The sequence below is a fragment of the Budorcas taxicolor genome, chromosome 9 (assembly GCF_023091745.1).
Source record: "Budorcas taxicolor isolate Tak-1 chromosome 9, Takin1.1, whole genome shotgun sequence".
Lineage (NCBI taxonomy): Eukaryota > Metazoa > Chordata > Mammalia > Artiodactyla > Bovidae > Budorcas > Budorcas taxicolor.
The window spans coordinates 40,689,858-40,715,429 of record NC_068918.1 but is presented as its reverse complement, the minus strand read 5'-3'; the positions used below and the strand labels follow the sequence as shown (position 1 = coordinate 40,715,429).

Here is a 25,572-nt window from a genome sequence, read left to right as displayed (position 1 = left end):
AAAAATGCTGCAAACAATGTGGGAAGCAGAGCCAGGGGACTTAGGTGAAGCCAGAGCATGGGCACAGAGCTCCCCTGTTCATGAGAAGGGCCTGAAAAGAACTACCATCAAGATGAGATTTGGGGCCACACCTTCTATAGCAATCTAAGATGGGAAGGAAGGGGAATGTAGAGGGAAGATCCCACAAATCAACATCAGCATAAAAATTAAAATTTTAAAACATATGAACAAACCTTAAACTAAAAATGACAGTCAACAAAATCAACACAGGAACTTAAGTTTACTCAGAAGTAGGTAATACAGAACAATGTGATAAAGACTTTCAGTTCAGTTCAGTTCACTTCAGTCGCTCAGTCGTGTCCGACTCTTTGCAACCCCGTGAATCGCAGCACGCCAGGCCTCCCTGTCCATCACCAACTCCCAGAGTTCACTCAGATTCACGTCCATCGAGTCGGTGATGCCATCCAGCCATCTCATCCTCAGTCGTCCCCTTTTCCTCCTGCCTCCAATCCCTCCCAGCATCAGAGATTTTTCTAATGAGTCAACTCTTCACATGAGGTGGTCAAAGTACTGGAGTTTCAGCTTTAGCATCATTCCTTCCAAAGAAATCCCAGGGCTGATCTCCTTCAGAATGGACTGGTTGGATCTCCTTGCAGTCCAAGGGACTCTCAAGAGTCTTCTCCAACACCACAGTTCAAAAGCATGAATTCTTCAGCGCTCAGCTTTCTTCACAGTCAAACTCTCACATCCATACATGACCACTGGAAAAACCATAGCCTTGACTAGACGGACCTTTGTTGGCAAAGTAATGTCTCTGCTTTTGAATATGTTATCTAAGCTGGTCATAACTTTCCTTCCGAGGAGTACACAGAAGGCACAGAAGAACTATACAAAAAAGATCTTTACCACCCAGATAATCATGATGGTGTGATCACTAACCTAGAGCCAGACATCCTGGAATGTGAAGTCAAGTGGGCCTTAGAAAGCATCACTACAAACAAAGCTAGTGGAGGTGATGGAATTCCAGTGGAGCTATTTCATATCCTCAAAGATGATGCTGTGAAAGTGCTGCACTCAATATACCAGCAAATTTGGAAAACTCAGCAGTGGCCACAGGACTGGAAAAGGTCAGTTTTCATTCCAATCCCAAAGAAAGGCAATGCCAAAGAATGCTCAAACTACCGCACAATTGTACTCATCTCACATACTAGTATAGTAATGCTCAAAATTCTCCAAGCCAGGCTTCAGCAATACGTGAACCGTGACCTTCTAGATGTTCAAGCTGGTTTTAGAAAAGGCAGAGGAACCAGAGATCAAATTGCCGACATCCTTTGGATCCTTGAAAAAGCAAGAGAGTTCCAGAAAAACATCTATTTCTGCTTTATTGACTATGCCAAAGCCTTTGATTGTGTGGATCACAATAAACTGTGGAAAATTCTGAGAGAGATGGGAATACCAGACCACCTGACCTGCCTCTTGAGAAATCTATATGCAGGTCAGGAAGCAACAGTTACAACTGGACATGGAACAACAGACTGGTTCCAAATAGGAAAAGGAGTACGTCAAGGCTGGATATTGTCACCCTGCTTATTTAAAGTATATGCACGGTACATCATGAGAAACACTGGGCTGGATGAAGCACAAGCTGGAATCAAGATTGCCAGGAGAAACATCAATAACCTCAGATATGCAGATGACACCACCCTTATGGCAGAAAGTGAAGAGGAGTTAACAAGCCTCTTGATGAAAGTGAAAGAGGAGAGTGAAAAAGTTGGCTTAAAGCTCAACATTCAGAAAACAAAGATCATGATATCTGGTCCCATCAGTTCATGGGAAATAGATGAGGAAACAGTGGAAACAGTGTCAGACTTTATTTTGGGGGCTCCAAAATCACTGCAGATGGTGACTGCAGCCATGAAATTAAAAGAGACTTTCAAGTAAGCACCAAATTTCTAGGAGATAATAAAGCAGTTGTTTTCTATTAAAAGGATTTACAAAACAGAACAAAAGAAGGTATACTGAAACATTCTATCCTTTTTGCTCAATTTTTCTGTAAACAATGCTGCTATTTTAAAAGTTTATTAATTTAAAAAATGATGATAACTGATTCAAGGAAAAATAACTTTTAAAGCTCTATCAATCAAGGTGATTCTCCTACTGCTGATAAATATTTGTATAGTTAAAGGACCATACACTTGTGGTTTAAATAAAAACTACCTAGTAAAATGCCTTACGTATAAAAAAAAGATGCTTAACAAATATTTGTGAAGAAAATGTGTAATGAAAAGGGGAAATTAATGGCCAGTATGATGTCATTTTCAAACTGCACTAGTTACCACATCATAAAATATACATATCTTTTAATATTCTCCTTGGGATCTATTTTATTTTGCAGATACAATAAATGTCCTTGATGTCATTTTATATTTTTAGAGTATTTCAAATGGTATCATGATTATTATCGATAGCATTTAAAAACAAGTAGTCATAAACAGGTTAAAAATTTCAAAGAAGAAACCTATTTCCACTGTGAAACAATTATATCTGTTATAACTGGATGTAACCAGAAGGACATCAGGCTTGTCTCAAACCCTTTGTATCTAAAGATGGGAAACTACCAGATGTCTTATTATTTAAAATGGATACCTGCTATACGAATAAAAGCCAAAACTTACGTGAGAAAAAATAAAGACCAGCAAAATTAAAACCTGATTATTTGAAAGCAAACACTCTTGTATCAAAAATAAGAAAGTACAGACAAAAAGACTAGGGCAACATAACTAAAAGTTGGTGTAAAAAAATTTTTTTAATAAGAAGACATGAATAACTTGAGAGCAAACAGCTTGAATATGTGGCTAATGAAATGGCTAATTTCATAGAAAAATATAATTGTCAAAGGATTTAAGAAGAAATAGAAAATCTGAATAAACGAACCAGAAAATATGATTTGCTAACTACAAAAGACACCAGGTGAGATAAGTTTATTAGCATACTAGTAGTGTCAAACTTTCATGAAAGAAATAATTGCTTTAAGAAACCTTTTAAAAAATAAAGAAACCTCCATAAGTTTACTTTATGAAGTCAGAATAACCTTAGGCATTAGTATTAAAATGGGCTTCCCTAGCGGCTCAGATGGTAAAGAATCCACCTGCAACGTAGGAGACCTGGAGTTGATCCCTGAGTCAGGACGATCTCCTGGAGAAGGGAATGGCAACCCACTTCAGTATCCTTGCCTGGAGAATTGCATGGACAGAGGAGCCTGGCAGGCTACAGTCCATGGGGTCACGAGAAGTCAGACATGACTGAGCAACTAACACATTAGTACTAAAACAGGGTGATTTACAAATTATCTGCTCAGGTTGGCGTTCTAAGCATAGCAGGAGGACTGGAATATCATGTGACTATCCAATAAAGCCCCATGGCAAAGAGGAGGCATCTAATTTTCATAAATTTAACTAAGGCAAATCCATGTATTTCCATTTTTAGTTACAAAATTTTAAAATGTAAGAGTTGTACCTACACCTTTACTGTATGTAATAAACAGCATACACCATACACTATAGAAAATGTGTTATCCAGAGAAAAATGATACTCAATTTAGGGAATGTCTTCCTTTGAGACAATAAGCAACTTTAGCTAGATTTATACATAAAATGAAAAAGATGTGCATACCGAAAACAAAGAATAATATAGTATGATAAAAGAAAATGCTAACTGAGTAATTCTGAAAAGTTTTGAATTAAGAGTCCATGTGGAACTCAGTATCAGAATAATTATATAAAGCAGAGCATGATATTTATAACACTGTAAATTATTCTTAGTTTGATTTGTGGGCATAAAAAATTATTAAATATTCATACATTCCAAAATAAAGTCTTAAACAACAAAAGAAAATGACCATGAAAATTAGGACAGTATTTATTTAACATTTATTTTTCTCTCAAGAAAAATGTGCTATGCAAATTGTTGCTGCATTGCAGAGAATTAGATAAATTACATTTTCAGAAAAACTTACTCATTATTTACAGGTACTTAATCTAACATAACAACTTAACAAAGCTAAAACCAAGGTCACTTACAACTTAATTAAAACTACTTGGAATGTAAATCTATTTATTCCTCACATACTATAATTAATTAGATGTATAAGTTAAGGTTAAAGTTAAGTATCATTGTATATTTAAAAGTTTACTTTACAATTGCATGCACATGGCAAATTTATAGTATACTAGATTATTAAAAAGAAATTATGCTGATTTTTAAATGCCTTAGTGAAAACAAATTTATAGCTATCATATGCATGTATGAGTGGATGCATATTATGCATAAATATATAAAGCTGACAAATATTAAATTTTAACTTTAAATAAATGCTTATAGCAATTTCTAAATGTAATCGCCATACTTATTTATGCCTATAAACTGACAACTAAAACATTATTCAGAATGTTTTTTTATTCATCTCAAATACTTTTAAAACACAGAAATTTATTCTTTATTCTCATATATTTCTTTCCTGTATCAAAACATTACAGATATTTCTCAATATATATTTAGAAAATCCATATGCTCTTCCAAATCAGTCATAACAACATTCATTATATCAAACATAATTTTCTTGCCCATTCTCCTTTTAAATATATGTGTGAAAGTTCCAAGAGGAAGAGACTTAAGAAAGCAAGATAATGGGAATGGGATAACTGAACTCTGTTATATTACCTTATTGTCTCCCAAAACCCAAGAGTACTTGACACACAGTAGAGAATGAATGAATGAGTGAATAAACAGTACCAAACAGAGAAGAATAAAACTAAATGCATGAAATTTGGCAAAATGTCTTACTCTTTGAACAATCATTCCAACCTAGGGCAAAATAGTCTGAAATCTGTTATTGCCATAAATTGGAAGCAAGTGAGTATTTTTAAGTCCTCATTGTGAGGTTAACATATTAATAATATCTTTCCCTCCATGCCTACAACAAGATGACACAAGGCCTTGAGGACTTTTGGGGATGAAAGGTATCTTAAAAGTCATGTAATTCAACCCTCCACAAATTTCAACAAACTAATCATTGAGCATACATGTCTACCTTTCCAATAAAAGATCTCATTATTTGCCAAAAGAGCACCTTATATTTAAAGGATTCAGAAAATGTTTGCCTGAGCTGAGATCTGTCTTCATGTACCTTCCACCCAGAGCACTAGTTAAAATTTTGGGCCATCCTTCTTCCACATACAGATCTTCAAATATTATGCCCATCCTCCTATCCCACCATAGATTTCTCTCAAAAAGAATAACCAGTTAGAGGTTTCTCAAGTGTTCATCACAAAACATTAATCCTACTTCCTTCACTGACCGCATCACTCTCTTTGTTATGACTTTTGTAGGACTGTAACTCCCTTAAAAAAAAGTATGGTGGCCAGGTGCGGCCTAAAGAGCACAAAAAAGAGCTGAACTGTCATTACCCATGTATAAAATTGTACTTTTTTAATATTAAAATTGTATTGTCAGCTAGCTACATAAGACTGCTTACAAAAATAATACATATGGAATACTTAGCATCTGCTAGGCACTATTTTAAGTGCTTCAAGTGCTTTACATCGTATCTTCACAGCAACCTATATGGTAAGCCTATCACTTTCTCCACATAACAACTACGAAAGCTGCACCTTTGGAGAAGTGACTTGGCCAAAGTCAGTTATCAGCAGGAGAGCTAGGATTCACACATGTGTCTGCCCTAAAGCCCTTTCTCTCTCTCTTTTTTTTTTTCCATTCTCTCTTAAACACTTGAATTCACAGGTCCCAGGGCTAACTCACACTAAATTTAGTTTATTCAAATGCTGCTGCTGAACTAGACCTTCCTATCTAAAATTAACAGTGTTCCTTGTTACAAGTATATGAACTTATATTTATCTGTTTTATGTCATATTCAGCCTACTGGTCTAACAATTTGAACCATAAAGAAGATAAAAGCAACATTCAACGATATATATATATATATATATATATATATATAGCGCTAGTGCTTTCCCAATATAGACTGTAAAACTTAAGAGACCTGTTACAGCAGGTAAAACACTTCAACTGTCTTGACCTTTCCTAATTTTTACATTCAGATAAAGTAGAACATGAATTTTCCTCATAAAAATTTTATCTCTTATAAAGTAAAAGTAGGAATGAATAATCCGAAGTGGCAGACAATGCGGAAGTAACAAGAACCCTGGGGAGAAAATGGCTATATCACTTCAGAGCACGTAACATGAATATATTCATATATGTACCTACAAATTAAATACAAAGATATATCTGACCCAAATAACATTCTGACTAAACCCAGTGAGACTGAAAAGAAAAAAGTTCATGAAAGAGAGGTTCAATCACGTCCTGAGGACTGCCTTTCTAAGCAGAACACCAAAAAAAAAGAAAAGATTCCTAAATGAAAAGATGAATAGACTTGCCTATTTATATACCCAAAACATCTACAAAAAAAATTGCAATCTCATTATAAATTATCTTATTAATTAAGAAAAAGTAACAACTTCAAATGAAAAATTCGCAATTCTCATAAGAAAGCAGTAAGTGATATGAGGAAAAAAATCTTTACCTCAGTAGTAATAAAAATGTAATTAAAACAGTGAGATATCATTTTCTTCCTAATAAACTGGGCTGGCCAAGAATGTAAGTTCAAGGATACTCTTATATACTACAGGCAGAAATGTACACTGGTGGATTCTTCCAGGAAAGAATTCTGTCAGTACTTCTGGATGCAAAATTTTAAGTACTAGGAATATATTAAAGGGGAAAATGTGTGTGAGCAAATATTTAGCATAAGAGTTTTATCATAGAGAAAGGCCAGATTTAACTTAAATCTTCAGTAGCAGAATAAACTAGGATATGATGAAAAATGTATACTGTGCAGCCACTAAAAAGTATTCTACACTAACCAAATCACCATGATATACACATGAAACTAGTATCACATTGTAAGTCAAGTATACTTCAATTTAAGAAATATATACAATAGATAATGTATTTCAGATTTTATTGTCATAAAAATGTTTTACTGTCTCACATAGAATTGTTAAGTAACAAAAAAGCAATTCATAGACCATATAATCCACTTTTAAATTATTCAAATTTTTAAAATATATATGCCAAAATAGTTGCTATGACCATGACCAGATATAGTGAGAATGTAGATGATTTTGTTTCTACATGTTATATATAAGTGTGCTCTAAATTTTCTACAATGATACATTTTTTTAATTAGAAAAATAAAGTTGTGTAAAGAACAGTCAACATTAAAAAAATGAAATGACACAAAAGGCTAGAATTTCCAGTACAGTCTTGAAAATAAATAATAAGGGGGAAAAAATGGATTCTATAAAACACTATCGCTAGGCAGTAACCATAAACTAAAAGAAAAAAAAAAAAAAGAAACTAGAGGGACATGAGAAAAAGTATGGTAGCAAATCACAATAAAAACTAACATAATTATACATATATGCCTTTAAAACATAGTATTGTAGTATCTATAAAGTTAAATCTCTAAGAATATCTTGGCACATAAAAATGAGAGAAATAACAAGGAGACTTTCTTTACTAAGTTTGAAGCAAGGAAATAAAACCAAGACATATGTTCCTCCATGAGGAAGATAAGAGAAGTCCATTCTCACTTCTTCTACAGGAAACATTAGCTTAAGACAGGAAAGAGCAGAATAGATACCATAAAGACTGAATGCTACCTATAGGGAACTACTGAGCTTTTATCTTATGGAGAAAGTAGCAAGGAATCACTTAACTTCTTCAAATAAATAACTTCAGGTGTTCAGACCTTGATGTATCACATCCCAAGGTTCAAAAACTACTTACAGATTTGAGGCCAGAGTCTTTGCTATCTCTGAGGAATAATAAAGGAAAACAAGTGCCAGATGAAGGCAAAATTTCCCAATTTAAAAAATAAATGATATAAAAAAATGGATTGTGAAAATTACTTAATATCAATACATGGAAATGTAACAGAACAAAGAACAGAATTCACAAGTAAAATCATGGCAAAATAGTCTTCTTTTTCCTATGAGATTGTTAGGTTAGTTGCTCTTAGACTGGAAAAGCAACTGAAAGTTTGATATCTTTGAAGATGAGATGATGAAAGCATTCTACACATCAGTAGTGTTAGATCTATAGAGGACTGAACAGCTGCATCAAAATTGTGTTGATAATGGATTAATGCTAATGGAGGAAAACTGGGAGAGTTTTACACTTCAAAAAAAAAAAAAGACCAAAGAAAAGAAAAATATAACTGCCATCACATGTCTAAAACACAATCATATAAAAGAGGAGACATCTTTAACTTTACTTCCCCATGTATAGATATAAGACTAAATGGCAGATGTAATAGGAGCAGTTTGTCAGTTTAATAAATAAGTTAGACGAGGGCTACTCAACAAAGGGGTAAAATGCCTTTTGAAAAAAAAGAAACTCATCAGAATAAGTAGATCTTATTATATGGGCATCACTTGGATAGAATGTTAGACACACCCATAATATACTTTTGGGCAGGGTGGGGGGAATGCTATGATTCTAAATGTTCTCTAAGTATAACTTTACCCAATAGCAGCTCTCTACTCAGACTTGGGGCAGGGGCAGGGCTGTTCTGATTATTTGGTGAAATGACTATAGAAAAAGCAACACATAATTGGTCCTCACAGTTGAAGATATATTATTTTGATTTCAACCTCAATAATGTTGGCATCCTTATATAATATGAAGACTTTTCATAAGCATTCATGTCAGTCATTCAGCTCGATAATATTTTAAATTTCCTACTCTGGGTAACAAAATCATCACTATAGCCTCCTTGCCAAGCTGTAGTATATGTATATTAAGTCAGTAACTTTCAATGTGTGGTCTAGAATCTCTGAGACCCTTTCAGGAGATCCATGAACCAAAATTATTTTTGTAATAACAGTCAAATGTTATTTGCCTCCTTCATCCTCATTCTCCCATGAGTATAAAGTGAGTGGAGTTTTCAGAGGCTACATGTGTGATATATGAACAGACTGCATGCAGAGGCACATATGGGAATCTGGTTGTCTTACATTAAGCTACACATTGAAAAGACTTGAAAAAATGCCATACAATCCCATTCTTCATATTTTATATTCTATTTTGGAAAAGTTATTTTTCATAAAAATGTTACTTATATTAACAGATTTAGTGTTATTAGCATTAATATAATAGATTTAGCTATTTACACTAATGTATTATTTTAAATGATTTTTTATTTAATAAATACACTATTTAATAACATATTAAAAACTTTGTTTCAATTTTTAACATAATATTCCATTCAGTTCAGTCACTCAGTCATGTCTGACCCCAGTAGAACATTATGATAATCAACATAAAGAAAACTCTATGAGATCCTCCATAATGTTAAAGAATGTAAAGTTTGGGAGCCACTTTATTAAGCCATGCTAATTATTCTATATTAAAATTTCAAAGGATGCTGGAATCATTTATAGTGCAAATGAGTATTTAAAAAAATAGTCTTTCCTCAAAAGACATTCTAACCAAATAAGTCCTAATTTTTAAGATCAGGTACGTATCTGGAACAGGACTGGGTTCAGAAATGAACTTTCATGGGTTAAATAATACCATCTGCATAGAGTCAATAATGCTAATGGTGAATGTAAAATTAGAAAAGCTATAAAGAATGAACCTCAGCTGCACAACTGCAAACTATGATAATATCAATATAACTCAAAATGCACTTTTCCTAAGAACTTGTTACACATAACTCATCAATATTTACATCAATATTAATAACTCTGCAAATAGCATTTAATCCTGAAATAATACCAAGATATGTATACTCCATTTCCAATATTCTCAAGTAATTTTCTATTAATTTCTTTTCTATTTTATCAAAGATTTTAAAATCAGAACTCACTACAAAAACTGAATTCAAGACTTTTAGAATAGTGAGACTTATAAAAGCAAAAGAGGAAAATAAAAGCAGTAAAAATAATAATTCTCTGAATTAAGAACTACCCTCTGCTGCTGCTGCTAAGTCACTTCAGTCGTGTCCGACTTCTTTTAATGTACAGTTGTACTAGTTTGCTTATATTCTGCTGAAGATTTTTGAACAGTGACTTGTAATTTTCTCTTTGAGTTGACTCATTAGAAAAGACTCTGATGCTGGGAGGGATTGGGGACAGGAGGAGAAGGGGACAACAGAGGATGAGATGGCTGGATGGCATCACCGACTCGATGGACATGAGTTTGAGTGAACTCCGGGAGTTGGTGATGGACAGGGAGGCCTGGCGTGCTGCGATTCATGGGATCGCAGAGTCGGACACAACTGAGTGACTGAAATGAACTGAACTTATCATTTTACATATGGTATCCCATTTAAGACTTATACCAACTCCATAATCAATGTATTCTTTTTACCCTGAGACAGTCCAACCAGAAAACAGGCTCCGGGAGATTCAACTACCTAAAGTCTCACTACCAATAAGTGGGAAGGACTTCTGATTTCAAAGCCTCTGCCCTTTCTGTTAGTACAACAATATGCCACCTCTCTTCATCCTCATCAAATATATTACTCATCCAGGATTAAAACTGGGTTGACATTATTTGACATTTATATCAGAAAATGAATATAATGCCATGATTGAAAGCAATCGAAACCCTTCAAGATAAACTTTTCATGTGACAGTAAGAGTAATTCACCATTTTTTGAGTAACATCACCAAATGGTGGCATAGAAAGGAATTAAAATAATGTTTCCTTTGTGTGATATAAAAAAACTTACAAATACACAATTCTTTATTGAACAAGTAATATAAAATATTATTTGTATTATTTATTATTATTTCCAGATCAGTTTGTTTTTGCAAGTTTATTCTTTCAATCATAGAAACTAACCAAAAATAGTTTGTACATCAGTAAGTCATTCAACAGATAAAATTTCTGTTTTGAAACTTATTTTCATCAGATATTACTAGATTAACCATGTAATTTATCATTCAAACCTATATACTTTTTGAAGAAGGGACACTTCTAATTATTACAATGTAACAACAGGTTTAACCAGAATTGTCCCAGTAACCAGGACATGTGGACACCCTCACTATTCCCCTATTCATTACACTCACAGCCCTCCCACAACACAGTGGAGAAATATCCTTGCCCACCATGTAAAACCATCTGGCTACATATTTGATCACTGCAGCACGATATTAAAGAAGTACTTTCTTTGCTAGACACCCATATTTTAAAAGGCTATTCCATTAAGGTAATGCACATTAAGATAAAATTGCAATAACTTCAACTGTACCTCATCCTGAAGTTCATCACCACTTTTAACAGAAGCAAGCATATCATATAAAGTACAGCAAAGATCTTCTATTCTTGTTGCTTCAGCCATTTCGTTTAAAGTCGCATTTAAGTACTTCTCAACTTCACACCACAAAAATGAGTCGTTTGTTTTTTCCGCAGGCTTGCAGTTCAGAGTGGAATGCTCCTGAAGGTGGTCAGTCAGAAACTTCTTATAATCCAAGCTTATAGTTTTCTGGGATTCACCATTTATTGGCAGTTCATCAAAGTGGTCCAAATCATGCATGTCAAATGAAAATGCTAAATTTTTACCAAATAAAACTCGATCACCATATTCATCGGTTGTCATCTGGATAAGAGCAGTAAGACTGTCTTTACAAAAATGAGAAGTAATTCGATTAGTAGCATCACAAGCTGCAGTGGCAGATGATGATGGAAAGGGACCAAACATCTGTTTGATAGCCTTTGTTTCCTGGTGGCCAACACAGTCCTTCAAGTGAAATGTCTTGAAGAGAAACGCGGCTGCACTTTCAATGGCTTCTTTCCCATTATCTGTTCCAACTATTCAGACAAAAGAAACAGTATTAGCTTAAATGGATCATGGTTCAAGCTTCCATTTACCAAAAAAAACTACTACAAATATTCCTCTGAGCAAATTCAACAGTGAAAATATACTGATATTTAGATATAGTGAGACAGATGAAGATAACCAATTCAAGAACAGGAAAATTCCTTTAAGGCCATCCCCAAATTCCCAAAGAATGGCATTAGGTAAATAACCTATTATCAGTATTATACGTAAGATAGAAACTACCTATAATAATCCCTTACCTTTTTCTAAAAACAATTTGAGGCATTAGGTAAGACTTATTTTAAAACCAAATTTTAAAACTTGATTTGCTGAGCTACTTAAATAAATAAGATGCAAAAAAAAATCTGAATTATAGACTTCTGGAGCTGGAAGGAAGGCAGCTCCCACAAGTTACAAATCCATAACCTTCTTTCCACATACCGTACATCTGAGATGGCAAGAACAGATTTATAGTTTTCATTCAAAAATATTTATTACTACATAAATCAACTATACTTCAATAAAAAATGGTTTTGAAAATATTTAATACTATCAAGGATGTACATGAAAAGAATCTTTTAAAATAAACTCAGCCACACTACAAAAGTTTTTTTTAAATTCTGCTATTGAGAAGAGGCCAAGAGTAAATTCTTATGAAAATATGAGAAAGTTAAAAGGAGCAGCCCCTAATTTCTTTAAGGCATTAGTATCTCATATCTGATTCTCTCAAAAGGAAGGAGAGTCTATAATTATGTCACAGAATTCAAAGAATATTCTTAGAATAAAAAACAAATTCTATCTGAGAAGGCCTAAAAAGTCAGTAAGACTTCCTAAAGTAATATTTGTAATGTTAGTAATAATACAATTAATACCATCCTCTTCTTGAAACCATAGCTCCAGTTACATCATTAATCACAAATCTTGAGCAGCTTATGATAAAGTTCAATGCCTGCATGTGTGCTAAGTTGCTTCAGTTGTGTAGGACTCTTTGTGACTCTATGTACTACAGTCCACCAGACTTCTCTGTTCACTGGATTCTCTAGGCAAGAGCACTGGAGTGGGTTGCCATGCCCTCCTCCAGGGGATCTTCCCAACCCAGGGATCCAAACCAGGTCTCTATGTCTTCTGCACTGGCAGGCATGTTCTTTACCACTAGCGCCGCCTGGGAAGCCCCATAAAACTCAGTTATTCAACCTAAACTCCTATACTTGATTTTCAAGTCATGCCTGATGCTGATCCATTCTGTTTTACCAGCTTTACTCACTACTCTACATTTCCTACTCTAGCCAACAAGAATTTCTTAACATCCAAAACTCAGGTCCTGTTCTTGTTGTTCAGTCGCTAAGTCATGTCCAACTCTTTCCAATCCCATGGAGTGAAGCGTGCTAGGATTCCCAGTCCTTCACTCTCTCCCAGAGTTTGCTCAAACTCATGTCTGTTGAGTCGCTGATGCCATCCTACCATCTCATGCTCTGTCGTCCCCTTCTCCTCCTGCCTTCCTCCTGCTGGGTAAGCCCAGCATCAATGAGAAATGATGATGCTGAGTTGGCTCTTTGAATCAGGGGGCCAAAGTACATCAGTCCTTCCAATGAATATTTCAGGGTTTATTTCCTTTAGGATTCACTGGTTTGATCTCCTTGCTGTCCAAGGGACTCTCAAGAGTCTTCTCCAGCACTCACCATTCTTTATGATCCAACCCTCACATGTGTACATGACTACTGGAAAAACCATAGCTTTAACGATACGGACCTTTGTCGGCAAAGTGATGTCTCTGCTTTTAGTGAGATCTCTGCTTCTTCGGGCAATGACTGAAGCCATGAAATTAAAAGATGCTTGTTCCTTGGAAGAAAATCTATGACAAATCTATACAGTGTATTTAAAAAGCAGAGACATCACTTTGCCGACAAAGGTCCATATAGTAAAAATTATGATTTTTCCAGAAGTCATACACGCATGACAGCTGGGCCATAAAGAAGGCTGAGCGCTAAGGAATTGATGCTTTTAAACTGTGGTGCTGAAGAAGACTCTTGTGAGTCCCTTTGACTGCAAGGAGATCAAACCAGTCAATTCTAAAGGAAGTCAACCCTGAAGATTCATTGGAAGGACTGATGCTAAAGCTCCAATACTTTGGCCACCTGATGTGAAGAGCGGACATACTGGAAAAGACCCTGCTCCTGGGAAAGACTGATGGCAGGAGGAGAAGGGGCCAACAGAGGATGAGATGATTGTATGGCATCACCGACTCAATGGACATGAGTTTGAGCAAACTCCAGAAGACAGGATAGGGAAGCCTGGCGTACTGCTGTCCATGGGAATGCAGAGTCAGACACCACTTAGCAACTGAACAACAACTAGGTTTGTCACAGTTCTTCTTCCGAGGAGCAAACATCTTTTAATTTTGTGACTGAAGTTACCATCCGCAGTGATTTTGGAGCCCAAGAAAATAAAATCTGTCACTGTTTCTACTTTTTCCCTATCTATTTGCCATGAAGTGATGGGACCAAAGGCTATGATATTAGTATTTCAAATGTTGAGTTTTAAGCCAGCTTTTGCACCCTCTCAAGAGACTCTTTAGTTACGCTTGGTGTTCTCCCTTTTTCTTTTCTTAAGATTTGAAGTCCTTAAAAATTTTATTATTATTATTATTTATTTGGCTGTACTAGGTCTTAGCTGCAGCATATGTGATCTTTAATTGCTGCATTCAAACTCCTGGTTGTGGCATGTGGGATCTAGTTCCCTGACCAGGGATTTTAACCTTGGTAACAGCAGGTCCTGTTCTACTCTATGCCTATTTCCATGCCTTTATTAAATCTTCCCCAAGGCCTGATCTGCTTCTTGAGAAACCTGTATGCAGGTCAGGAAGCAAGAGTTAGAAATGGACATGGAACAACAGACTGGTTCCAAATAGGAAAAGGAGTACGTCAAGGCAGGATATTGTCACCCTGCTTATTTAATTTATATGCAGAGTACATCATGAGAAATGCTAGGCTGGAGGAAGCACAAGCTGGAATCAAGATTGCTGAGAGAAATATCAATAACTTCAGATATGCAGAAGATATTCTTATGGCAGAAAGTGAAGAAGAACTAAAGAGCCTCTTGAAGAAAATGAATGAGGAGAGTAAAAAGTTGGCTTACAGCTCAACATTCAGAACACTAAGATCATGGCATCTGGTCCCATCACTTCATGGGAAATAGATGGGGAAACAGTGGAAACAACGGCTGACTTTATTTTTCTGGGCTCCAAAATCACTGCAGATGGTGGTTGCAGCCCTTAAATTTAAAGATGCTTACTCCTTGGAAGGAAAGTCATGACCAACCTACACAGTATATTAAAGAGCAGAGATATTACTTTGTCAACAAAGGTCCGTCTAGTCAAGGCTATGGTTTTTCCTGTGGTCATGTATGGATGTGAGAGTTAGACTATAAAGAAAGCTGAGTGCCAAAGAATTGATGCTTTTTGAACTGTGTTGTTGGAGAAGACTCTTACAAGTCCCTTGGACTGCAAGGAGATCCAACCAGTCCATCCTAAAGGAAATCAGTCCTGGGTGTTCACTGGAAGGACTGATGTTGAACCTGAAACCCCAATACTTTGGCCACCTGATGCAAAGAGCTGACTCATTTGAAGAGACCCTGATGCTGGGAAAGATAGAGGGCAGGAGGAGAAGGGGATGACAGAGGATGAGATGGTTGGATGGCATCACCAATGCAATAGACATGGGTTTGGGTGGACTCTGGGAGTTGGTGATGGACAGGGAGGCCTGGCGTGCTGTGGTTCATGGGGTTGCAAAGAGTTGCACACGACTGAGCGACTGAACTGAACTGAACTGAACAAGGCCTCTAATTTCTCAAATCCTACCCATGTTTCATAGTCCAGCTGAAATGCCTCTCTCAAGGCAAGTAAAATACTGTGTGCACTGTTTTATTCCCTGTTACCTAGCCAAAATAAGTGTCTCAACAGATTTAAACCGTTGAATTTTGGGGACTTTCCTGATGGCCTGTGGCTAAGACTCCACTCCCAATGCAGGGGACCTGGGTTCCATCCCTAGTCAGGGAACTAGATCCCACATGCCACAACTACGAATTTGCATGTAGCAATTAAAGATCCCACATGATGCAACTAAAACCTAGTGCAGCCAAATAAGTACTTAAAAAAAAAAAAAAAGACTACAAACCTTAAAAAAAAAAAAAGGAAAGAAGAAAAAGAAACTGCTGAATTCTCTGAACCCAGGCCTCAAAGACACCAGACTACTGTTTTTACATTATACCACCTGGTTAGGTACTTTCTGTTGTATCTGATATTTTACACATGTGTGTAGAAGACTAACAATTTATGCAAGTGAAGTTAAGCACAAAATATAAGTCCATTATTTAATTCAAGTATAAAGTCTATAAAATCTTCCATTATTATAAAGAATTCATAAAACACCATCTGACATATTCTTTTAGTACTTAGGAAAATACATAACAAATATCTTCTAGAGATTAAATAATACCTTTAATTAATTAAATAGCATTTGTGTACATTTTAGTTATTCAGTGTATATATGAGGTTTGGAGAACTTAGGTTTTGGATAAGTTATGGATTGTGATAATTCTATAGATAATTCAACAGGACTGGGACTAAAGAAGTCTGACCAAAAACGGAATTCACATTTGCAAACTCATTCTGTACCTAACATTATAAATGTGCCCTCCGGTAAAGACACTATTTTGCATCTTGGCATTTTCCTTACACAACTTACTAAGAACTTTTAAATTAAGTTATCTCAATTCTTCTTAACAAAATTATCTCTATTTTATAGATACTACAAGAGACTTTAGATTAAATTTGGGTATTTAGTTAATGAGTAAGATTCAAAGAAGTCTTCTAACTCCTAAATAAACTTTTTTCTACTACACTACACTTCTAGAAAGTAGACTTATCTCCTAGTCATTTGTTTTTTTTTTAAATCACTTTTGTGACCCCATGGACTGCGGCCAGCCAGGCTCCTCTGTCCATGGGATTTTCTAGGCAAGAATACTGGAGTGGACTGCCATTTCCCTGTCGCCTGCATTGACAGTCAGACTCTTTACCATTGGGGCTTACTAGGGAAGCCCAGATTTTCCTCTAATTCTCATTCGAAGTCACTCAGTCCTGTTCGACTCTTTGCTACCCCGCGGACTGTAGCCCACCAGGCTCCTCTGTCCATGGGATTTTCCAGGCAAGAATACTGGAGTGGGGTGCCATTTTCTTCTCCAGGGGATCTTTCCAACCCAGAGATCGAATGCAAGAATTGTCAATTTATTACCAAAAGTGGAATTAGCTTAAATGGCTATTATTAGGTCATTGGTTAAATTACATTATAGCCATATATTATATACATTAAACATAGCGTGTGTCGCATCTGACTCTTTGCGACATGGAGTAGCCGCCAGGCTCGTCTGTCTAGGGGATTTTCCAGACAAGAATATGGGAGTGTGTCGCCGTGCCCTCCTCCAGGGGATCGAGAGCCTAGCGGCCTTGTCTCTCCAGTCTCTTATTATCTCCTGTATTGGCAGGCGGTTTCTTTACCACCTGCGCGATCTGCAAAACCCAAACATAATGCAGTGCTCCATATATCTTGCTATAAAATAATCTCCACAATATATTAAGTGAGGGGGAAAAAAAGTAGGTTATCAGTTCACTTTTGAAGAAAAAACAAATTGCAGATTCATTAGGAACACCTACAAAGATCTAAAAACAATTTTCTCAAGGTTTCATATTTTTAATTGGAGCCTTTTTGTATAACAATTTTTAGGTAACATACAGATACTTTTAAACTTAGTTCATAATGGTGCTTCACACATATTATTAATAATAGCCTTGCCTAATTACTAATTCTTCTGGATAACCTGCTGTGTGTTGCGCTTTGTGACCCTATGGACTGTAGCCCGCCAGGCTCTTCTGTCCATGGGGGTTCTCCAGGAAAGAATATTGGAGTGGGTTGCCATGCCCTCCTCCAGGGGATCTTTCCAACTCAGGGATCGAACCCAGGTCTCCCACATTGCAGGCGGATTCTTTACCGCCTGAGCCACCAGGGAAGTCCTACTTTACCGCATCTCTAAGGTAGACTGCTAAGAATGAACACGGTTCTACAGCACAAAGGGGTTTCCCAAAATTTAAACTCTGCACCGTGCTATTCAAGAGTCTGGGAGCTGCAATTTTTGAGAAGTATTTGAAAACAGCATTCTTAGCACTACTGACTCTCCAAGAAACAGACGATCACATTTTGAAACTAAGGCACTTCCGCGCGGCACTAACGCACAATGAAGACGTGGATCAAGCCGCGTTCAAGTGACTGCACGCACATGCGTGTCTTCCAGCCTGGGGCGGAGACGTGAGTCACTGCGCCCGGTCCGCATGTGATGACGTAACACCAGAGGGGGACTGGTTGTTAGAGAACCCCCGATAATAAGGCAGCTCAGGATTGGAGCAGAGAACTGTGTGCCCAAGGAGGGCAGCAACAAGGGTGCCACCCCAACTTGCTAGTAAAGGCCGCCACGCCCCTCACCTCCCCAGCGATCTTTTAGTGACAGATAAATTAAGAGTGTCTCTGTAAAACAGAGAAAAGATCTGAAGAGAATGAACGCAGTCAGGTGTCTGACTTGTCAAAGGTCTGGCAGGTCCCACCCTCCTCTCAACAAAATGCAATTAAAAGGGAAACCTACAGTAACGGAAACGCTTTTCTGCTTTCTCTAGGAGCCACCTGAACCAGCACACTAGTAATTGGCCACATCGAAAGGCCTGGGAAGGCCTGGGAAAACGCGCGCGGTACACTTCCAGAGCAGAAATCTAATAAGTAGTAGCTGTGTCTCGTTTTCTTACACACTATATCCAAAGATGGAACTTTGTTAGATTAACCATGAGGATCTTGTTCACAAATAACCTTCCATTTTTTCCCCCGTTTCCCTTTATATTTTAAGTACAATTTATAACATGTAATATTTTAAATGATTATTAGGCTGAAATTCTTCGGTCAATTACACCTCTGCCTGTGCTATCTTTGAGCAGAATAGGCATTTTAGGAAACTTAGTTTTGTCCTCAAAGTCTCAGGAAACAATAAAATATACCCTCAATAATCAATAGACTAAAGTTTGAATGAAACTTAAGATCCCCAATCTTTTAAGGAAACCAGTTACCTACCACTTTAACATTTAATCTTCTATGCACAAAACACTAGGATTGTAACCCAGAAAACTGACTCTATGCACCTAGCAATTTAATTGCAATCCATTTAAAGAAATATGCTTAAAAGGTCACTAGGATATTTTTAACTAATAATACTTTCCCTGCCTGCTTGAGTTATATTGACAGAAAATGAGATGTGAAATGCAAAAGTATAAAGATATAATAAGTAACTGATGACTGTAAACATTATAGAACAAATTTTTAAAATTAGAATTTAGTGATTACTACAATCTTAAATCATCCTCAACATACAATTTACTTACATATTTTCCTTTTGAATGCAAAATATTAAGAGTTAAAAGGCTGAAACTTACAGCTTTTTAAACTGCCTACCTAAATAATTAAAAAGGATGAGTAGGAAATTTTAATTGAAAATGAATAAAAAATATCTATCAACTGTTTACATCGTTAATTGCTAAATATTCAATTTAGACATTGTCAACAAATGAGTTCCCTGACCAGTTAAACCTTTAATGTATGGGAGAAAGTATTTTACAAATTTTTTGTTTCACATTATGGCCAAACTTTAAACGTCCATCTTACCCCTGACACTTGATAAACTGTAAATACCAAAACATTACAACCCTGCATCACAGAGTTAACTTAAGCTCATTTCACTTGTTAAAAATACCAGCAAGGTAGGAAAGAGGCTATAAACATTTTATATTTGTATAGAAATTAGCTAACTGATAATTATCATTAAATTTACTTTATAAATATGGAAAATACTTGTACCAGCAACTTTCCAAGAACATTATATACAAAAACACAAGTGATTTAACTTAACAAATTTATGATGTAATAGAGGTAAACAACTATCCATATGGGTTTTGGGGGAATAAACTGAACAATTTACATGATGCAAATTTTAAATTGCCAAAGTAATGTAATAATAATGAGTTTCATTATTTTAGAGAAATTATAACTCTGTGCATGAAAGTACTTTATCAAAATCTTGCGTTAAGTTGGTAAAGTATTCAAGAAATGTTCAATGTATTAATTTGAATGAAGTGTTTAAATATTAAGATTATTTCTAGATTTATATAGAAATTACTGCCTTCAGGGTGAGCAAATAATTAAATGAAACAAAATGAATAGAGAAACATATTTGGTACAAAAAAAGGGAGTAGTAACTAACACAAGAGATTAAAAATAGACCAAAACATGCCCCCATGATTTAAAGTCAACTATTTAATTTTACATATACATTTACATATGTGAATACTCATCTTACATGGCAGACTTTTAAGTCAGCATCCAGTCTCTTTATTATCATTTCTACTAAAAATTCTGCATCAAATTACAACCTGACTTCTCAAGCAACCAAATGGCTAACATAAAAGTTTTGATGTTATATAAAAGCTTTTTATAATAAAACCATATTTTGAACATCACTAAGCAACATCCAGAAAACTAAGGTCATGGCATCTGGTCCCATCACTTCATGGGAAACAGATGGGGAAACAGTGGAAACAGTGGCTGACTTTATTTTTGGGGGGCTCCAAAATCACTGCAGATAGTGATTGCAGCCATGAAATTAAAAGACGCTTACTCCTTGGAACGAAAGTTATGACCAACCTAGATAGCATATTCAAAAGCAGAGACATTACTTTGCCAACTAAGGTCCGTCTAGTCAAGGCTATGATTTTTCCAGTGGTCACGTATGGATGTGAGAGTTGGACTGTGAAGCAAGCTGAGAGCCGAAGAACTGATGCTTTTGAACCGTGGTGTTGGAGAAGACTCTTGAGAGTCCCTTGAACTGCAAGGAGATCCAACCAGTCCATCCTAAAGGAGATCAGTCCTGGGTGTTCACTGGAAGGACTGATGCTAAAGCTGAAACGCCAGTACTTTGGCCACCTGATGCGAAGAGTTGACTCACTGGAAAAGACTCTGATGCTGGGAGAGATTGGGGGCAGGAGGAGAAGGGGACGACTGAGGATGAGATGGCTGGATGGCATCACTGACTCGATGGACATGAGTTTGAGTGAACTCCGGGAGTTGGTGATGGACAGGGAGGCCTGGCGTGCTGCGACTCATGGGGTCGCAAAGAGTCGGACACAACTGAGCAACTGAACTGAAGGAAATAGAAACTCTACCCTTGAACAAATCTTATAGCTCACTGAGAATTAACTGACATTTTTTAATTTTTTGAATTCTAAGGGGGAAAAATGTTTTAAATATACACTTGAGCGCTGCATCCATTTATCAGGCACCTAGTAATATTATACTTGGTAATACTATACAGAAAATTAACTGGAAACTTTTAAAAATACCTCTACCAGAGGGCAGTATAAATTGCCTTATACTTAAAGGAGTCATAATCATTTGTAAATGAAGAATATACTGATAAGCTAGAGCAAATTGTGAAGAGTTGATCCTATTTCCAACTCCTGCCATTGCTACAACAGCCATTTCACTTTCAGCTGTTTTGACATATTACCAAGTAATCTGGACTGCCTGTTTATACATTTGTAAAGTCATCTATGATTTTCATTAAGTTATTCAGCTCTTTCATGTTGCAATTTCTCTTGTGAAAGAGACATAAATATAACACACCTCTGTCCCTTAGCATTCAAAACACAATCTAACTCTGTCCCAAGTTTCCCTCCTTAAGAATTCCTTCCTGATTTACCCTAGGAAGTTCCTGACCTTTTGGCACCACATCACTGGGCATATACATCTGTCATAACGTTTAACCACTCAGAGCATTATTTGTTTACCAATGGCTACTGGTACATCTAGGTTATAATAAAAGTATTCACTGACAATCATTTACCAGGCTTTAAGGCACTTTGTAGTACTTCTTCACATCACTACAACTACACTTAAGAATTACTACTCTCTTCACATTATATAAGAGGAAACAGATTTAGGGATATTAATTAGCTCTCTTATGGCTCAGTGGATAAAGAATGTGCCTGCCAGTGCAGAAGACAGAGATGCAGGTTTGATCCCTGGGTCAGGAAGATCCCCTGGAAGAAGAAATGGCAACCCACTCCAGTATTTTCGCCTGGAAAATCCCATGAATGGAGGAGCCTGGCAGGCTATAGTCCATGAGGTTGCAAAGAGAAGAACACGACAGAACAACTAAGCACAACACACACACACACATACACACACACACACACACACAAATTAGCCACCCATTAGTAAATGACAGAACTGAATTTGTACCACATATGTTACCTGATAACTTGAAATTATCTAGGCTAAAAGAAAATATGAAAACTGAAAACGAAACAAAAAGATGGTACAAAAATACAGTTGCAATATCCTAAACAAAATACTACCTTACTAGTGAAGTGAAGTAAAGTGAAGTCGCTCAGTCGTGTCCAACTCTTTGCGACCCCGTGGACTGTCGCCCACCAGGCTCCTCCGTCCATGGGATTCCCCAGGCAAGAGTGCTGGAGTGGGTTGCCGTTTCCTTCTCCAGGGGATGTTCCCGACCCAGGGATTGAACCCAGGTCTCCCACATTGCAGGCAGATGCTTTAACCTCTAAGCCATCAGGGAAGCCCAACTTACTAGAGTCATCCATATTTCTAAAAATAAACTATAAGCAAGTAGAGTTTATTCCAGGAATGAAGAGATGATTCAATTATCAGAAATCCTAGCAAAATAATCTACTCTCAGAAAATTAACAGAGACTCTAATGCTAAGATATGACAGCCAGAAGTAGAGCAGACATGGTGAACAAAAGGCAACAAGTACAAAGAAAAGGACAAGCCATCAGCAGCCTTAACCCCTAACATTACCAAGCTGTATTCTACAGAGGGAGGGTGTCAGAGGAAAACAAATAAGCCTACTTGCTCCCTGTCACTTTAGTAGGTTTGGATATTTGAGTTGCATACATTCCTAAAACATATATTTATGAATATATGTCATAAAAACATAAATAGGCATGAAACTGATAAATACCAATTTTTAATTATATTTATATCAGTTACCAGAGATTGAGCAAGGTATATAAACAGTTCTGACCACGTCAGTAAGATTTTATTTTTTAAAAAAAGAAAACTGGAAGGAAAGACAGTCAAGTGTTAAGCTGAAAGGTGAATACACAGGTATTTGCTATATACATTTTAAATTTTATCAGTCTGAAATATTTCATGGAAACTGATAATATGAAAAGCACAATTTTTATGTTTTTGAATATAAGATATATACAATACAAATACAACTCAAAGAATTATCACAAAATGAACACATCTATATAACTTGGGTAACTACTTCTAGAAACAGAATATTATAAGCTCCCTAATAACTTCTCCCATATTCATTCCCGATCACTACTGTCCTGACTTCAGAAAGCTGACATTAGTAATGTCTAGTTTCCAATTTCGTATAAACAGAATCATATGATCTGTTCTTCTGTTCGGCTTCCTTAAGTCAACATTACATTCATAAGATGAGTTTACAATGTTACACATAGCTATGGTTTATTATTGCTATAAGGTAATCTATATACCATGATTTATCCATGCCACTACTTAACAGTGAATTGGGCTGTTTCCATCATAAGGCTATTACAAATAATGTAGCCATGAACACACATGTCTCTGCATGTACACTTACACTGGATACTTATGTACATATTACTTTGTATCAAGATTTAAATTTCACTTGTCCAACCACAGTGGAGCCTACCAAAGTTATTCAAAGCAGTCATACCAATGTAAACTCTAATAGAGGTGGATGAAAATTCTAGTTTCATATTCTTGCGCCTCACCAACAATCAGTACGTCAGTCTTTTTAATTTTAACCATTTTGATGGGTATGTAGTGGCATCTCCCTGATTACTATCAAGGTTGGGCACCTTTTCATATTTATTAGCTATTCCATTATCTTCTGCAAAGTGTTCAAGACTCTTGCTCATTTTTATTTACACACAATTATCTGTCCTTTTCTTATTGATTTATAGGACTCATTGTAGACACAAGATACCTTTTTGGTCATATGTTGAAGATATATTCTCCCACTCTATAACCTGCCTTTTTACAGTGAAAAAATAAAATGCATAAATTTTAATGTAGTCCAATTTACCAATCATTCCCTTTATGAAAACTGTTGTTTAAAAAATTATTCTATATCCAAAGATCATGAAGATATTCTTCTATATTATCTTTCAGATTTATTGTTCTGAGCTTCAGTTTCATTTTATAAGTTGCTTTGAATTATTTGTATTGGTACATTTTTTTGCCATATGTACATCTACTTGACCCAACACCATATACTGAACAATCAGTCATGGCTCACACTTGAAGTCCTTCATGATAAATCAAGTATTCTAATATCCATGGGCTAGTTTCTGGACTCTCTTCCATCTGGTCTGTATGTCTATCCTTGGATCAATACCTCACTGTCTAAATTACTGATCTTTATAATAAATCAATATTATTATATCCAAAGAGTAAGCTCTCCCTCTTTGTTTTTCAAGGTTGACTTGGCTGCTCTTCACCTTTAATTTCCATTTAACTTTCAGATTATCTTGTCAATTTCCATGTGCACACAACTCACAAACACAAACCTGCCTAGATCTTGATTAGATCGCACTGAATCTGCAGATCAACTTGGATAAAGATGATAACTTTATTGTAGTGTTTCCATCTTTTGTATATCCCTTTATTGATTTAGGTCATCTTTAATTTCTCTCAATAATATTTTAGTTTTTCATGAAGAAGTCCTATTCATCGTTTGTTAAATTTACTTCAGGTATCTGATAATTTTTAGCACTTTTGTAAATGGCGTTTTTACAAATTTGCTTCTCGTAAAGAGAAATAAAACTGATTTTTACACCGACCCTGATAAATTAATTTTCTAATTACACAGCTATGTCTACAATGAGTAATTAAATTAAGGGCCAAAAACACTATTTTAAAATAATTTATAGTATTTTCTTCTTCAAGCTAAGTTTTATTACTAAAACATTCTTGAAGGGAGAATAAAATTGTAAAAAAAGACACGGGAATATATCAAATGTAAATCTGAGAGGTAAGAAAGTACTTTAAAATTACAAAAATTCTTTAAAAGCTGTTACTTGAAAGACACTATCAGCATCACAGGTAGTAAAGACCACAGTTGACTTTTAGTTGGATTCTCAATACTTCATTTCCTTATTGAACATCTACTATATCCCTCATAACACATTAGGCACTGGAGTACAAAGACTGTGACTCCTGGAGTTCCTGAATCATTAAGGCATTCACAGTCCATCAGTGAAGGGACTGAGGTAAATATCAAACAATGAGAAAGTACTCTTAAAAAGGTATAGAAGAGATGGCCACTCTAATGGAACACCGTCTATTAACATGAAAAAGGAATAACAACATTAGAAGACATGGATGAAGCCTAAGCCATTTCTTCAGAGATGAGATGCATTTTACCAGATGAACACAACAGGGAAAGTTATTCTAACACATAATTACAAAGAGAAAAAACAATGAGTACTG

General features: G+C 35.9%; 1 protein-coding gene across 1 annotated transcript in view; it reads right to left on the bottom strand.

Moving 5' to 3' along the window:
• The window catches only part of ASCC3 (activating signal cointegrator 1 complex subunit 3), a 315,102-nt gene that overhangs the window by 284,786 nt on the left and 4,744 nt on the right, over positions 1-25,572 (bottom strand). The window contains exon 3 of the mRNA XM_052645754.1: positions 11,348-11,907. Coding sequence (XP_052501714.1) covers positions 11,348-11,907 — 560 coding nt within the window. The remainder of the gene's footprint in view (positions 1-11,347; positions 11,908-25,572) is intronic.